General features: G+C 41.3%; 1 protein-coding gene across 8 annotated transcripts in view; it reads right to left on the reverse strand.

The window, feature by feature from the left end:
• Positions 1–13,482: 13,482 nt before the first annotated feature.
• LOC106604646 (transcription factor COE3) overlaps positions 13,483–16,351 on the reverse strand; it is a 100,712-nt gene continuing 97,843 nt past the window's right edge. For all 8 annotated transcript variants that reach the window (XM_014199492.3, XM_014199490.3, XM_014199491.3 and 5 more), the window contains one exon: positions 13,483–16,350. In XM_014199492.3, coding sequence (XP_014054967.1) covers positions 16,319–16,350 — 32 coding nt within the window. In that variant the 3' untranslated portion in view covers positions 13,483–16,318. The remainder of the gene's footprint in view (position 16,351) is intronic.

Raw genomic sequence — 16,351 nt, forward strand, 5'->3', positions numbered from 1 at the left:
ACAGTATCTTGCCATTAACTAGTTTGCTAGCCAAATCGCTAGTGATGCAACAGCAAAAAACGAGTCACTACAGGACTACAACAGTTACAATTGATAGGGCAAAGTCCATAAACTTGGTACAAATCCAAAACTGCCAATCCAAAACATTACCGCTAACGGTTTCAGGTGCTCTATTTACAATAACGCTGTGCGTTATCTCCTTACACAGGCACATCAACAGCCCGGTCCCAGAGCAACCACTCTCAACACTAGCCTCCTATTCAGCCTGGCTGACCTGGGTGAGAGTGGGAGGTTTAGTGAGTTGTTGTCCAGAACCCAGAAGGATTGTGGGAGCAGAGGGTGAGCAGAGGAGCATGGGAGGCAGAGGTAATTAGAATGCTGATTTTGCATGTTATCAGATCTCACACACACACACACACACACACACACACACACACACACACACACACACACACACACACACACACACACACACACACACACTCAAGCCTATTCCTATACATTAGGTGTGTGTGCAGTTCATATGGGATTGCAGGGGGCTTTTGATTGTCTTCAACACAGCATATGCTAATTGTTGATTGTCTTCAATATTATATGCTAATTGTTGTGAATTAGCATAATTCATTAACATTTGGGCCCTAATTACACAATGAAAAAAGACGATCCCTGAAACAGTGTTATGTGCTTTGACTTCCTAATGTTTGATACAATTAATGCTGTTCCTATTTGCATACGACTAAGGATCTTGAAATATTAAAAGTGTTGTTCAGTGAAATTTGTGATTAGTCCCTAATCAAATGTTTTTTCTTCCTTTTTTTAAAGATGTTATTTTGTTGCCCCTCAGGTAAGAGGAAGACAATCTGCTGCTTGGGTTTATTTCCAAATGTATAACCTACAAGACTTTCCTAACATGCAAATGACGAGGATCACAAAATCTGTGTCTGCAATCAACTAGTGCATCAGTTTTGGAGGAGATTTAGTGAAACAAATTAATGGAGACATGTTTGATATGTGAGTCTGTATTCTCTTTGATGTCTCCTGCTTAGCTCGCGTTAATGAGACTCACAAAGTGAAAAAACAATTGCCTTAATTTCATCATAATTGTAGTCATGGGCCTATCATAACAGCTAGTTGCCTACCACGTATGGCCTCTCCAATCACTAATAATGCATAATAGCCCAATGGCATTCTCCATACCATATCCACAGACATTTTGGACAGTGTGCATTCCCCCTTCTTATCTCTGTTGTCACATCCACTTTACATTTGAATACACAGTTGCTTATGCCAACTCTGCATTGCATTACAAACATATGCACCCCATGACAAGCTAGTCCTCTGACAACAGTAAATGCTGCTTGGTTTCTGCTTTCTCTGCGAGGCACCTGGGCCTGACAAGGACAAGATTCCAGGGCCACACAGAGGGGCCCCATGGGGGGAGGGGGGGCAACTCGGAGGTAATTGAATAGAGGCTCTGTGAATCTGCTCCTCATCCAGAGGCCCCCCAGGAGAGGGAAGGGGGAAAGAATGAGAGTTTTAATGAATGGAGACTGTCATTAAAATGATAACTATTTCCTCTGAGATCACTTCCAATTTAAATGCAGAGGAAAAAAGAAAAGCCGTAATTGAAAGATCTTGGATTTTTCTGCCATTCAAACTGTAAATTTGAATCTCATCGGAAAGGAAAAAATTGTTTGTAGCTACGCTGACTAGTTCCAATTACTTCTCTTTCTCTGTGTTTAAGCCTTGTGGGATCTCAACTCATACGTTTAACCCCTCAACCAGAGCAGACAGTTGAATGTGTTTGCTTTGAAAGAAACAGTCAAAGGCAAAGTTGAATCAATGAAACATTTTGGAAATTGATTAAAATAAGTAATAAGACCTTTTGGACTCGCGTTAGAACAGTGTTAGTCAAAAACGTACAGCTCACTGAGGTTGATTACTGTAGAGGTGTTGGTCGTCGGCAGCACACTTAGAGGAAGCACTGTGAATTTTAAGCGCGCGTGTGTGTGTGTGTGTGTGTGTGTGTGTGTGTGTGTGTGTGTGTGTGTGTGTGTGTGTGTGTGTATGTGTGTGTGTGTGTGTGTGTGTGTGTGTGTGTGTGTGTGTGTGTGTGTGTGTGTGTGTGTGTGTGTGTGTGTGTGTGTGTGTGTGTGTGTGTGATGGGAAACAGCACCCCCAGTACTCTTGGTTCTGTATACAGTTCAGGTTGAGCTCTGATGCTTATCATGCAGGAAAGTGCATGGCTGATGGCCATTACCTTGCCTCTCCGGCTCACAGCTGTGCTCAGAGTTAGCATGACATTTTCAAGTAGTTTAATGAATTGAAAGAAACTAATTTAGTGTGTAATGTTTATGGAACTGCTAAATGAAACCCATTATGAGCCATATTATCATAGTGTGACAATTGAGGGAGAGGCCATTAAACGTCAAGTATCTGAAGTCCCAACTCTCCCACACAAGGGCCAGGGTAAGGCTGTCAGTTGCTACCCCATGGATGTATAAATGTTTTAATTCCGAAACAGAATAAAGAGATGCTTACCGTAGCTGAAGAAGTAACAACAGTACTTTACTTAGGTAGTTGTCAGTTAAGTGGTATTTTAACCCCATACTGTGATAAATACACTCTACACTCGAGCGTGTCAAAACAAATGGAAGCAACAACACAAAGCAACAACAGAAACAAACTCCGGGCACCGTGCTATTCCCACAATGGAGTCGGGAGCTGCATATTTATCAAATAAATTAGTGATCATCATATAATTCTTATTGGTCTCAACAGAAACGCCACAACCATCTTGCAGATTACTCCTTGATGAGGAAAACGCAATTAAAATGTCAACTCGGTTTTATTAGATTCTGCCCACCCTGCACGGTTTAACAGCCCCCTGAGTCCTCGATGCACAGTCAATGGACGGCATAGAAAGAGGTGATACCAATGTCGAGTGATTGTTATCGAAGAAGTAGCCCTTGTCGTCTCATTAACTGCCTCAAGTGTTGCCTGTCTTACAGCCAAATGTTTTGAGTTTCTCCGCTGGATCCAATCCATGAAAGGTTGGAATTCAATCCAACCTGCCATTCTAATGTTTATGCTGTGTCTTTGTTTAGGAACTACTGTTTAGGAACTACAGGCAAGGAGGTAGACTGGCCTTCACACCTGCGTCTCCTAGTGTAAGACAAACACACCGTAAACTCTGCTACCCCTTCCTGGTTGTGTCTGCCCTTATCCAAATATATAGGTCAAAAATGTAACATGTAATTAAGTCAAGTTTTGAGAATATTTCCCCATTAAAATATGTTCTTGAAATAGCATCCAGTCTCTCGTCTTTCCCATCATGTTCTGCTTTAATTTTAAGCTTAAAATTACATGAATTATGCATTTTGGAACTTTGCGCCGTAATGACCTTAAAAGAGGAATTTGTTTTGTTATATTTGATAGGATGACAGTGATGATGTTGAAAAATATATATATATAACATATATATTTTTAATGGAGTTTAGCAATAGGTCTCTGGTGTGCTCATTAGAATGACCCGTTTGACTTATTTTACAGCCATTGGTAATTAGTATCTCCAGGAGTTATATCCCTTTGACTTCTTTTTGTTAGCCGTTAACTTTGGTGTTGCTTGCTCTGGGATGGCGGTCGAATCCGTAAAAAGACAGCAGTAGTAAAACTAATAAAACCGTAGGGTTCCTTCTGGAGAAGTTTAATACTTTCAGAGATATGATAATTCCTTTAACTTCAAAGCAGCCATTAAAAAGACAATTTCCTCAGCCTTGATGGAATTGTGGGAGGCTGTTGCTAGTATTAGATGTTGCTAGTATTTGATTGGGAAAGGTATTTGGGCTTGATTTCATTAGTTCTTTAGGGGCCATGTGTATACAATAAATAATAAACACTGATAGCTAAGGAAGGGATCACAAACTCTCATCGGCAACAAAAAAGAAATGTTTTAATTATTTTGAAGGGAAACACATTGGGGTAGTGTTACTTGGGAATAATATGAATGCAAACCAAGTGGTACATTGACAAAACAAACACTACATCATTGTCAAAAGCTATTATCTCGCCGCTACATTTTCAATGACATCATTAAGGGGCATAGTCAGTTACAGTATATATATACAATTTAGGGGGTTCAACATTTCAGCCAGCAAAATTAGGAAAGGAATGAAAATCCGAGAGATGTCAACTTCTCAAAGTGCTCATCAAGAGCCAATGAGATCTGTCCAGACTCTGTTCCAGTGTTTTTTTTTTTATTTCCTGCATCTTTACTGCCCATCTAATGGCTTATTTATTACATTCATTCTTTATAAGGCTGTTCCTGTGTGGCCTCATTATGGTTAGCGCTACTTTGGAACTCCACAATAATTATGAGCTTCGTTGTTTTAATAAGAGTCTTGGCCAGGCTGGAACTCTGGTACATCTTCACAGTTCCCAGAGGGGATTTTTTAAGGGCAGCACCAATAGTGGACAGATGGAATTCAAGCATAGCATTGGTAAATAATTTGACAGTAGAGGTGTCTACTAGAATTTCATAGTCTCTTATTGCAAAACCCCAAAATGTAATTAACCCGCCAAGCTTCATATTATGCTATATTTACTATTCTTAATGCCATAGTAAACATGTCTGGTATAGACAGTCTACTTAGTGACATACTAAACAGTGTATTTAGTAATAGATGTAAGCATGCCAACATCATAGCGGTATAGGCCTAACTATTTACATGCACTCAAATGCGATATCCTCTAATCAACTACTTTTGACAAGGCCAAATTCTTTAGAAAGGTAATATTGTAGTGGATAATAGCCAGTTCTATCTGTCTACTGCTCAGTTGCACCCGATTCATTTGTGCCCACTATACTGTTGCCGTTGGATTCTATACGTTATTGCCAATTCTCTTGAGACATCTTAGAAAGCTCTGATGGTCTCAGTTATGTTACTGAAGCAATATGAATGGTCCCCTACCCAATCACACGCCAGTCTCATCGCATGTCACCACATCATTAACGTTTGTTTTGAATAAAGGATCCATAAAAAAATAACAACCTGTTGTTTAATGATGAATATTAACAATGAATAGTGGGCTCTGCCACGTAATGAATTTTGTTCCGTTTTTTGGGGTTTCCAGACCGTTCTTCCCAGGACCATCAAGCCAAGTACCTGATATCGTAGGTATATCTATCCCACAAGAGTTTTCATTTATTTATTTTTGTCATTTCTAACCCCTTTTTCTCCCCAATTTCGTGGTTATGATCTTTTCTCATTGCTGCAACTCCCCAATGGGCTTGGGAGAGGCGAAGGTCGAGATATGCGTCCTCTGAAACTTGACCTGCTAAACCGCGCTTCTTAACACCCACTCGCTTAACCAGGAAGCCAGCTGCACCACTGTGCTGGAGGAAACACCGTTCAACTGACAACCGAAGTCAACCTGCTGGCGCCCGGCCAGCCAAAAGGAGTTGCTAGAGCACGATGAGTCAAGTAAAGCCACCCCAGCCAAACCCACCCCTAACCCCGGACGACGCTGGGCCAATTGTGCGCTGCGCAACTCCTGGTCACGGCCGGTAGTGACGCCGCAACACTGCAATGCAGTGCCTTAGACCCGCTGCGCCAGTTGGGAGGCCTCAAGCGATGAGTTTAAATGTACTTTTTCTCTTTATTGTCAGTGCCCACTCGGACTCACATCACACCGAACTGCAGAACACATTAAGAGTGAGAACGATTGTTCTATACAGTGAACGGTTACAGTAACCCTTCACATCTGGCAGGCGAAAAAAGAGTGATGTCTTATGCAGATGTGCTCCTGATTACTCATCATCTGCACGTCATCACCTTGTATTAGCGGGCTAAGCCTGACATGCACAAACCCTGGATTACAGGGACGCCTGAAACTTTTACGACCGCATGTTGTCTTTATCTGCAATGCACAGTTACATGCGAACTCTCCCTTCAAATGCATTGTCTTTCCAAGAAATGTCTCACGGTCCACTGTAAATCTGCCAAGATACAATAAATCCTGGTCCGTGATCAGTGAGGTATTGCTGTCCATAAATTCCTGACTTGGACTTTGTTTCTTGCTTTTGGCAGATGCCAGTGTTTTTTAGTCTGTTGAGATCATTAAATCATTAAAGGTATTACTTACTTTACCTCTACCTCCCCCATTCTCATTAGGCATGCAGAATCCATTTGTTTATCAAGCAGCTAAGGGAGCAGGGGAGAGCACACCCAAGCTGGGGATTGATTTATTAACACTGATTTCTGCCTGTGAGACCATCATGATGACAATCATGGTGCTTCAGGAATTTCAATGGAAAGCAGAACCAGAGATCTGTATAGCTATAATGATGAGATGCTCATGTCTCTGCCCTAACAATGGGAGTCGTTGTCACAAAAGTGGGAAGTCAGGTGACAAGATTAGGTCCAAAATAAGACCATGAAACTCTCTGGAAGAACCGGCTTTGCTAGAACATTTGCCATGCATGCCTTAGCTGGAGTTGTAATTTAATGTAGGCAATCCAAGTCTATCAGTGAAGAGGGCAGATATTACCGAGACATTGCCAAACCGATGGGAAAAATGGCTGTGAATCTGGAAAATGTTAGTTCACATTATCGATATCGAAAGTGATGATATGAAGTCACAGATAAAATATGAAAAAGTTATGTCTGCAGATGTTTGTGTGATAATAATCCTGGAGGGCAGTGGGTGCCCAGCTCTCTGTCGATGATTTTTATCTTCCGTTACAATTCAACCTCTCAGAAATGTTTTACGATTGAATCTACATATTTCCACTCTCCAGGGGATACACATTTTTGGGAAGCACTCGATCTCTGCCTCCATTTCCTGTCGGCTTTAACAGCTTCCAGGTGAGAGGTGTTTTTCGGGCTCTCTTCTGGGAATGCTTTTTAAAACTGTTTTCCTATTGATACAGTTGGTTTGATACTTACCAGATTTGACAAAGTAAAGATCTCATGTTTGGCATAATATTACAAGGGAAACCTAAGTGAATTATTTGGCCTCAATGGCTGGAAATGTAACATTGTTAAAGCGCAGGCCCTGAAACTCAAAACAGGGTCCCACGCCACATTTGGTTTTCATTATTTTTCTGAAAATTTAACAATAGCACCCAGGGATTAAGTCATGAGGCAGGTCGCAGCCAAGCTAAACATCCTGCCTCCCCCATACAAATGAAGACAGATGAAAAAGGGAAACAGGTGTAAAGTTTACTCTTGTACATTTCTTTTTGTTTTCTTGGGGAGGTGTTCTGTGCTTTGCTTGTCTTTGAGAAAACATCTCTGTAAGGTCCTAGGGAGGGGGGGAAGTCTCTCTCTCTCTCTCTCTCTCTCTCTCTCTCTCTCTCTCTCTCTCTCTCTCTCTCTCTCTCTCTCTCGCTGCTGCACATACATGGTTCCTGGGAACTGTTGAGACAGTGACTGTGGATCTCCAGGGGGGACCTCTAGAAACGGAGCACTTCCCCTGCTCTGCTCCATATTTATGAGGTTGGGTTTCCTACCCAGGGGTTTCACCAAGGTCCTCTGTAGCAGCAGCCCTGAGCTATGCTGAGGGACCATTGAGTGACACAGTGACACTAACCATAAAGAACCCTGCCCTGCCCCAAACTCACACACACAGCTGACTGCATTTATACCCATTTGAAATTAATTGATAAAACAAAAACACTTTGGTTTTAAACTGTCCTCTCATAATACTGTCATAACACATTACATAACACCTACCGTAATGTATAATGACAGATTAATGGCAAACAGTTGTTTCTAAATTCCACTTAAATGTGCCAATGTTTCTCAATAACTGACATTTCATGTTGTGGCAGCTATTACAGGGCGGTGGTTTGTTTGTTTAAGTAAGCAGTGTTGTGGGAGAGAAATGCATTTGGGATTTGAGGGGTGGGCTACTGATTTGAGGGATACTGATTTAACAGAAATGTTAGATGAGTTATGCTGAAAGGAATGGAGAAATTGGGGCAAAATGGTAGTTAGAATTTTTGGGAGGGGAGGAAGGGGATAGACAAGGAAAAATATATATATATATATTTAAAGTTTTTACGCAGTACTGTACATGAAAATAATGGCCAATGAACATAGCCTCAATCATGATGTCAAGTAATATTGTTTCCTGCAGTCAATGACCAAAACCGCCCTCTTTAGCCTCATGGGTGGAATGTTATTATTATTTTTAATAAAGTGTTATTTTTTCGACGATAATGCAGTGTTTCTATGCCAAACGGCTGTGTTATATTTCAGTCTTCTGTGATGTATATAAAGTATAATATTGGGATGCAAACTCAAAATGTACTACATTTCAACTCTATATCTGACATGGTACAGGTGTCTTCTTTTTTTAAGGCCATAAACATGTGTGTGAGGTGTATACTTTTGTTTCAAAGTAGATTTAAGACTACCAAGAATCACTCTGTGTGACTTTGAATAAGCCCACGGCAATAGAAGGTGAAGGCTTTTTGATTGGCAGGGGCCAACACAGTTCGACATGTGACACACACTGAGAATGACAAGTAACATGTGTCATGCTTGTGAAGAGGTGTGTGTGTGTGTGTGTGTGTGTGTGTGTGTGTGTGTGTGTGTGTGTGTGTGTGTGTGTGTGTGTGTGTGTGTGTGTGTGTGTGTGTGTGTGTGTGTGTGTGTGTGTGTGTGTGTGTGTGTGTGTGTGTGTGTGTGTGTGTGGTAGTAGGAGGAAGGCATCAGTGAGTTAATATGGACATACCATTCACTGAAAAGTATTACATTGTTTATGAGGTTAGTAATAATATTGATATACTGTAGACGTTACTATCATTGTAATACATTTAATAAATTAATCCACCAATCCTGTATTGGTTTATAGATATTCACTGTGAATATAGATCAATTTTCCCATTACTACCATTAACCATTACCCTATCCTCTGAGAGGACAGAAGCAGGTTCCAACCCCAGACTACAGAACCTCTCGGACCTTGAGTCGTCTGCATTTCAGTCATGTCATAGGCTATGAAGATAACGACACATCTGTGAATACAGTTTGATTTGTCACGTTGTCACAGTACCAATAGCTTGGGGGACTCACTAACTATTAAACACCCAGACTCTCTAACCTTACTCCAAAAGACCAGGCAATCAGTGAGCCTCACACTGAAATATGTGCTCTTTTTTTGCAGCGGTTTTGCAACACATGATTTTGATAGGCCAACATCATATTTCCAAAGCTCCTCCAGCATCGGTCCTTCCCAGGAAACATGGCTGCTAGGTTGAACTTTTGTACGGGTGATTTACATACCGTCTTAACTGTGCAGAGTTGGCGGAGGTCTCCGATGTCATCGCAGGCTGAGGCCCAGGGCACTTCCTGTGCGAGATGATTTACAGTCCCCCGTCAGTCCTGAGTGCCGTTTTACTGTTATGAACCCTCCCCAGCCCAAAGTCAGGCCTGCGATGTCACCATGACATCATCAACACACAGGAAAGGGTCTAATTCTTCAACATTTCAGAGTGCAGATGTATGGTGTAGTGGAATGACAATGTCACCTAATTCACTCAGGCCAAACCCCCTAGCAAAACACACCTGCACAAAAGCTATACCACCTCTTCTTTTGAACTTATTAAAGCTATGTAAACTACGAATGCAAGACTTGAATGATGCATGAAAAATAAAGTATCCTCTCTTGTGCTTTTTGTAGGCTATGTAATGGCCGAGGTGGAATGTTCCCACTCGTTACAGCCGGGCCAATCCTTTCAGATCAGTAAGGTTGAAGTGATAAGATGATAGAAAAAGAGGCTTCTAGAAAGTATTGAGGTGGAATATGGTCATCATACACTGCTCAAAAAATAAAGGGAACACTTAAACAACACAATGTAACTCCAAGTCAATCACACTTCTGTAAAATCAAACTGTCCACTTAGGAAGCAACACTGATTGACAATAAATTTCACATGCTGTTGTGCAAATGGAATAGACAACAGGTGGAAATTATAGGCAATTAGCAAGACACCCCCAATAAAGGAGTGGTTCTGGAGGTGGGGACCACAGACCACTTCTCAGTTCCTATGCTTCCTGACTGATGTTTTAGTCACTTTTGAATGCTGGCGGTGCTTTCACTCTAGTGGTAGCAGGAGACGGAGTCTACAACCCACACAAGTGGCTCAGGTAGTGCAGCTCATCCAGGATGGCACATAAATGCGAGCTGTGGCAAGAAGGTTTGCTGTGTCTGTCAGCGTAGTGTCCAGAGCATGGAGGCGCTACCAGGAGACAGGCCAGTACATCAGGAGACGTGGAGGCCGTAGGAGGGCAACAACCCAGCAGCAGGACCGCTACCTCCGCCTTTGTGCAAGGAGGAGCAGGAGAAGCACTGCCAGAGCCCTGCAAAATGACCTCCAGCAGGCCACAAATGTGCATGTGTCTGCTCAAATGGTCAGAAACAGACTCCATGAGGGTGGTATGAGGGCCCGATGTCCACAGGTGGGGGTTGTGCTTACAGCCCAACACCGTGCAGGACGTTTGGCATTTGCCAGAGAACACCAAGATTGGCAAATTCGCCACTGGCGCCCTGTGCTCTTCACAGATGTAAGCAGGTTAACACTGAGCATGTGACAGACGTGACAGAGTCTGGAGACGCCGTGGAGAATGTTCTGCTGCCTGCAACATCCTCCAGCATGACCGGTTTGGTGGTGGGTCAGTCATGGTGTGGGGTGGCATTTCTTTGGAGGGCCGCACAGCCCTCTATGTGCTCGCCAGAGGTAGCCTGACTGCCATTAGGTACCGAGATGAGATCCTCAGACCCCTTGTGAGACCATATGCTGGTGCGGTTGACCCTGGGTTCCTCCTAATGCAAGACAATGCTAGACCTCATGTGGCTGGAGTGTGTCAGCAGTTCCTGCAAGAGGAAGGTATTGATGCTATGGACTGGCCTGCCCGTTCCCCAGACCTGAATCCAATTGAGCACATCTGGGACATCATGTCTCGCTCCATCCACCAACGCCACGTTGCACCACAGACTGTCCAGGAGTTGGCGGATGCTTTAGTCCAGGTCTGGGAGGAGATCCCTCAGGAGACCATCCGCCACCTCATCAGGAGCATGCCCAGGCGTTGTAGGGAGGTCATACAGGCACGTGGAGGCCACACACACTACTGAGCCACATTTTGACTTGTTTTAAGGACATTACATCAAAGTTGGATCAGCCTGTAGTGTGGTTTTCCACTTAAATTTTGAGTGTGACTCCAAATCCAGACCTCCATGGGTTGATAAATTGGATTTCCATTTATTATTTTGGTGTGATTTTGTTGTCAGCACATTCAACTATGTAAAGAAAAAAGTATTTATTAAGATTATTTCATTCATTCAGATCTAGGATGTGTTGTTTAAGTGTTCCCTTTATTTTTTTGAGCAGTATATAAATACGGGTCACCTTTTCGGCCTGTGAGGGCTGGATTCAATTTGTATCGCTGCAGTTCCACGTTTTAGCGTGATTTAAATATAAAGGAAATGTTCCCGCGTTTGCGGAGACTGCATTCATGGTAAACGCTGCATATGCTGGCTTTACATTTCAAGCGCACTATACAGTAGCACTGAACTTCAGCGATACGGATTGAATCGAGCCCTTAGTGGAAGCTTCCTCTCCTCCTCCTTCCTTCCTTCCTCTACAGATGCTAACTTAGTGCTTGTATGTTACCAGCCAAAACACCCAGAAACACTACAACATCCTCCTCTTTCAAGGCGCTGAATGAAAACCTTTTTTCCCAGGAAATCTTTACAGAGGAAACCCTGATCATGTATTATGGAGCGCTCTCGCTCAAATATGTCAAACCCATTAATGGGCTCTGTACTTGACAAACCACTTATTATGGGATGGTGGCCAAGTTTTATATAGCCTGGGCTACTTAGCTTCCGCCCTGCATTGGCAGACCCCAGATGTATATTGGCTTTGGTACCTGAGGCTTACAGGGGAATGACTCGGGTTCTGGGAGATGGTTTTCTATGGGCGTGCTCTAGAAGGCTTTGGGCGAAGAACCTTACTAACGAGCACTGTGTACCGACAACAAAGAGTCATCAAAACTCATCAAGATACTGCTGACTACCAAAGTAGGGTTAATTACGCACAACCTGTGGTGTAGAAAGCTAATGGTTTCTAATCGACGTAGCCTTTTGCAGCCTCCGATGCTAAGTCTCATAGATAGCTTATGTTCTGATCCTCCTACGTGCTTGAAGGTTGTAAAGCAGACTTCCTATTGAGGGGCTGCTGACTTGATAAAGACATCTGCTGGTCTACTCTAATGGCATTAAAAAGAGAACCGGGTAGAGTTAAGGGCAGCTATCTCAGTAAGCACACACAAAAACACATGGACTCTTGCAAACACGCACACTAGCATGCACAAATTAATTGCCTTGTGTGTTCCCTATGTAGTCCCTTTATGAGGACGAATCACTGAGGTGATGAAGTCACTTTGTACAATTTTGAAAACCTGTCTCTGACTCAAAACATAAGTCTAAACTTGCAACCATGGAGATTGTTTTTACCCGATGATATGCTGCCATTCACAGAGGGAGGAATTGTTTCCCTTCCTCAGACTTTGAATGATCGATTCAGATATGCACTGGTCAATATGTAATCTGAGAGGCCCAGTTTGAGAGTTTGAGAGCCAAGATTTTCATCATAAAATGAGATCTTTGGAAGCTGTTGCAAAAATATCTCTCATAGACTGAGGAGAGTTGAACTAGCGTCCAAAAGGTTGAAGCTTTTGAAGGATGAGCTTGTCTGGAAAGTTTTTTATGAAGCTAGGAGTACTTGGTTTGATTATTGTTGCCCCCTGCTATGTGAGGGAATATATGATTTTATACTGAACAAAAAAATAAATGCAACATGGAAAGTGTTGGTCCCATGTTTCATGAGCTGAAATATCCCAGAAATGTTCCATACGCATGCCAAGATAATCCATCCACCTGACAGATGTGGCATATCAAGAAGCTGATTAAACAGCATGATCATTACACAGGTGCAACTAAATGATAACATTTTAGTTCCTTATATAGGACACAATGCATTAAATCTCCACTTGTTCCAAACTAACAGATGACCAATGAGATTACTGATATTGTTTGCAGTCAATCAATGGTAAATTAATCTACTCTAGGCCACTCTAAAATGTGCAGATTTGCCCTTTTGTGGGGGAAAAAAATATATTCTGAATGGCTGCACCCCTGCCTAGTCATGTGAAATCCATAGATTAGGGCGTAATGAATTTATTTAAATTGACTGATTTCCTTATATGAACTGTAACTCAGTAAAGTCGTTGAAATTGTTGCATGTTGCGTTTACATTTTTGTTCAGTATAGATTTGTAGCTAAGCCCCTCATAACGTTCACATTTTATTAATTTAGTCGACGCTCTTATCCAGAGTGTCTGGCCCAACGCTACCTGCCGCCCTAAGCAGAATGAACTCCAATACAGAAGGTAGAACCAACAATACAACATAGTTTTTCGAGGCCAAATGTATTCTTTATTAGTCTGTTTCTGTACAAAAACTACTGGATCACAGAAAGAAACATGCATCTATTTACAGCATGGTCAAAGACAGAAAAGGAGAAGCTGGAGAGATCCCCCTCATTTGTATTCTGAAGACATTAATTAAACATTGTGCTTTGATACACTTTGATGGTACATTTCATATTTCACATAGATGCAGTACCTCTCCCCTTTTCACATTGAATTAAACATTGAGAAAGTACACTTTACAATTTAAAAAACCTCTGCTGAAAACCAGGGCAGCAAAAAGCAAGCTTTCTACAACTATGACAAAAACATTTTTTTAAATCAAGCTATTTAAAAACTCAGTATATGGATGGAATGGATACAGGGAACGAGGGTGAAGGGGAGGATTGTGAAAAGTCAGCCAAGATTTAACTTGAAGAGAAAACTTGTGTTTTCATTGAAAATGGGTTTAGAACTCCATGATATTGAATTCAGATGTTTTGTGAAGTGTACAAGTGCACTCTAAAAGACATTCTATGAGCTGGCCTTCAATCTCGTAATTGAAAAATGACTTTTAAAAAAGCGTGACAGATTTTCCCGCTTTTTTTCACAAGCCCACATTATGACTACAAGTTGATGCCGCCCGATGATTGCCGATGTATGGCAATCACTGCACAGAATTAGCATACAATCAAAGATTTAATCAGGCCCATCATTGATTTGTCACCTATTGTCCACTAATAAACAAGATATGTGGACATTTGGAGAAGGAAGTACCCTCCGACATATCCCAGTTTAAACTACATCCACTGCAGCTCAAATGATGGGCCTGTGTTATTAAATTAATCAAAAGTATCAAATTAATGAGAACTTTAACTAATTCTTAAACATCTGCAAACGCATAACTCAAATGAACCACACTTCAATTAGAGTATCAAAATAATGAAAATGCATTAAGTTTGAGCATGTTCTATTGTAAGGCATCAATTATGTCTTGTGTTCTTTTATGTTTCAAAACCATTCCACTGAAATGTGGAGAGATAACTTGCATTACAGTAAATACAAATTGCATAAGTAAATGATAGATTGTGTGCAACGGCAATAACACCACCACCAACAACACTAACATCAAGGTTCCTTGAGATAGATGAACCCTACACTTGAGTGGTCCTTCTACAGTTATTGAAGGTTTACTTGGGTTTCAACTTCGCAGCTGATTCGTACAGGCATGTGTATTACATTCATTCTCACCAAAACACAAGGAATAGGCTTGGGTCCAAATAATATGGGAAAGGAGTTGAATTCTAACCAATGAACTAACGGAGGTTTATGATAGAAGAGTTTTTGAAATAGAGAAATTCACATGACAATGACCCTTCCATTTCAGCCACAATGACAAACATGTGAATCCCCCAAAAAACATCTTGGTTAATATTTGTACTAGCTTTTGTCTTTTGCTTTTAGTTTTTCTTGCTTGCTAAGATGCATTGCTCTTGTAAGTGCCCCAACTAAAATAGTGCATTAAGAAATAACCATGATAATACACATTTCACAATAACACAGAAAAAGACAAGAAGAACAGGGGGAAACACAAATGCTGTATACAAAAAAAAAGTTAAATATAGTATCGGAAATGCATTTTTATACAAAAGTGGTGGAGCATATATCCTGCTTTAAAAGACAGGGTGACCATGTCATGTTTCAACTTTTTTTGTTTTTACAAAAGGGTTGTTCATCTCCTTTTTCAATCTTTTTACAATATCTAAAAGGTATTAAGACATCGAATGTGTTTACATGTATATTTGAGACTATCATTCAGGCCAAAATCACAAAAGGAATCCCAAAACATACTTTATAAATACATACAAAATAAGCACAATCAGAAGAATAACAAGAACTCTGGTACCTAAATGTGATTAAAACTGCTGCAAGCATTTCTGGTTCAAATCTATCAATCAACACACCCCGGAAATATATCTATTGTACTGTGTTTCAAAAATGGTAGACATCCAAAACCTTTGAACCTCACAACCTTGGGCTGCCCTGGCATGACTCTGGGAGTGGGCAAATATTAGTATAACATTTGCTTTTCTCTCCTTGGCAGAATGTTTGCCAACCCTTTCTTTAGATTAGAAAATTACTGCATTTCCCTTTAAATATGATAAACACACACATTATTAAAAGCTATGGCACACAAACAAAAATGCTATTAGACTTTGACATTAGATATCAATGGTCTTTTGAAGCGGGGTTTTTATAGACATTGGGGGGAATTTTCATTGAAACTCCCACCTATTTTGAGTCTGACAATTGACAGAGAGTTTGATATTCTTGGATTCTGCACTTTTTCCATAGTTGACAGTTTTGAACTGTAGGCCTTTCCACGTTCCCTGCTCACAGTGGTTATATGACTGAAAATGAACTCGGTTCATTAGAAGATCCAGTCAAATTACTTTTCTTGTTTAGGACTCAAGACAATACTCACACCACAAGGAGTAACTACCTGCCTTTCAAATCCACAGTTTATTATTCGCTATATTTTCAGATGAGCTAACCCTTCACACATATATATGTGGGAATGCTACCCATTGGGCAACGAAAGTCCCAAAATGCAAAGCACAGAAGGTGACGGTGAACTCAACTACTGAACCAACACAAACATACTCTAGTAACATTTTACGGGTTTTCGGTTACTGTAATTTTCTTTGTTGTGCTGTTTGCTCTGTTTCCAGGAGTGAAGGGGCTTCATGGTCCTGTTTTGGAGATTGATGAGCTTTAAGCTTCTGTTGTAGAGATTCTGTGAGCCAGTGGAAATGTGGTCTGTCTGGCAGAAGGTCTTCTTCACATAGGTGGGACTATGAGACCTGCCATGGC

Source organism: Salmo salar, chromosome 05 (genome assembly GCF_965601325.2).
Source record: "Salmo salar chromosome 05, fSalSal1, whole genome shotgun sequence".
NCBI classification, from domain to species: Eukaryota; Metazoa; Chordata; class Actinopteri; order Salmoniformes; family Salmonidae; genus Salmo; species Salmo salar.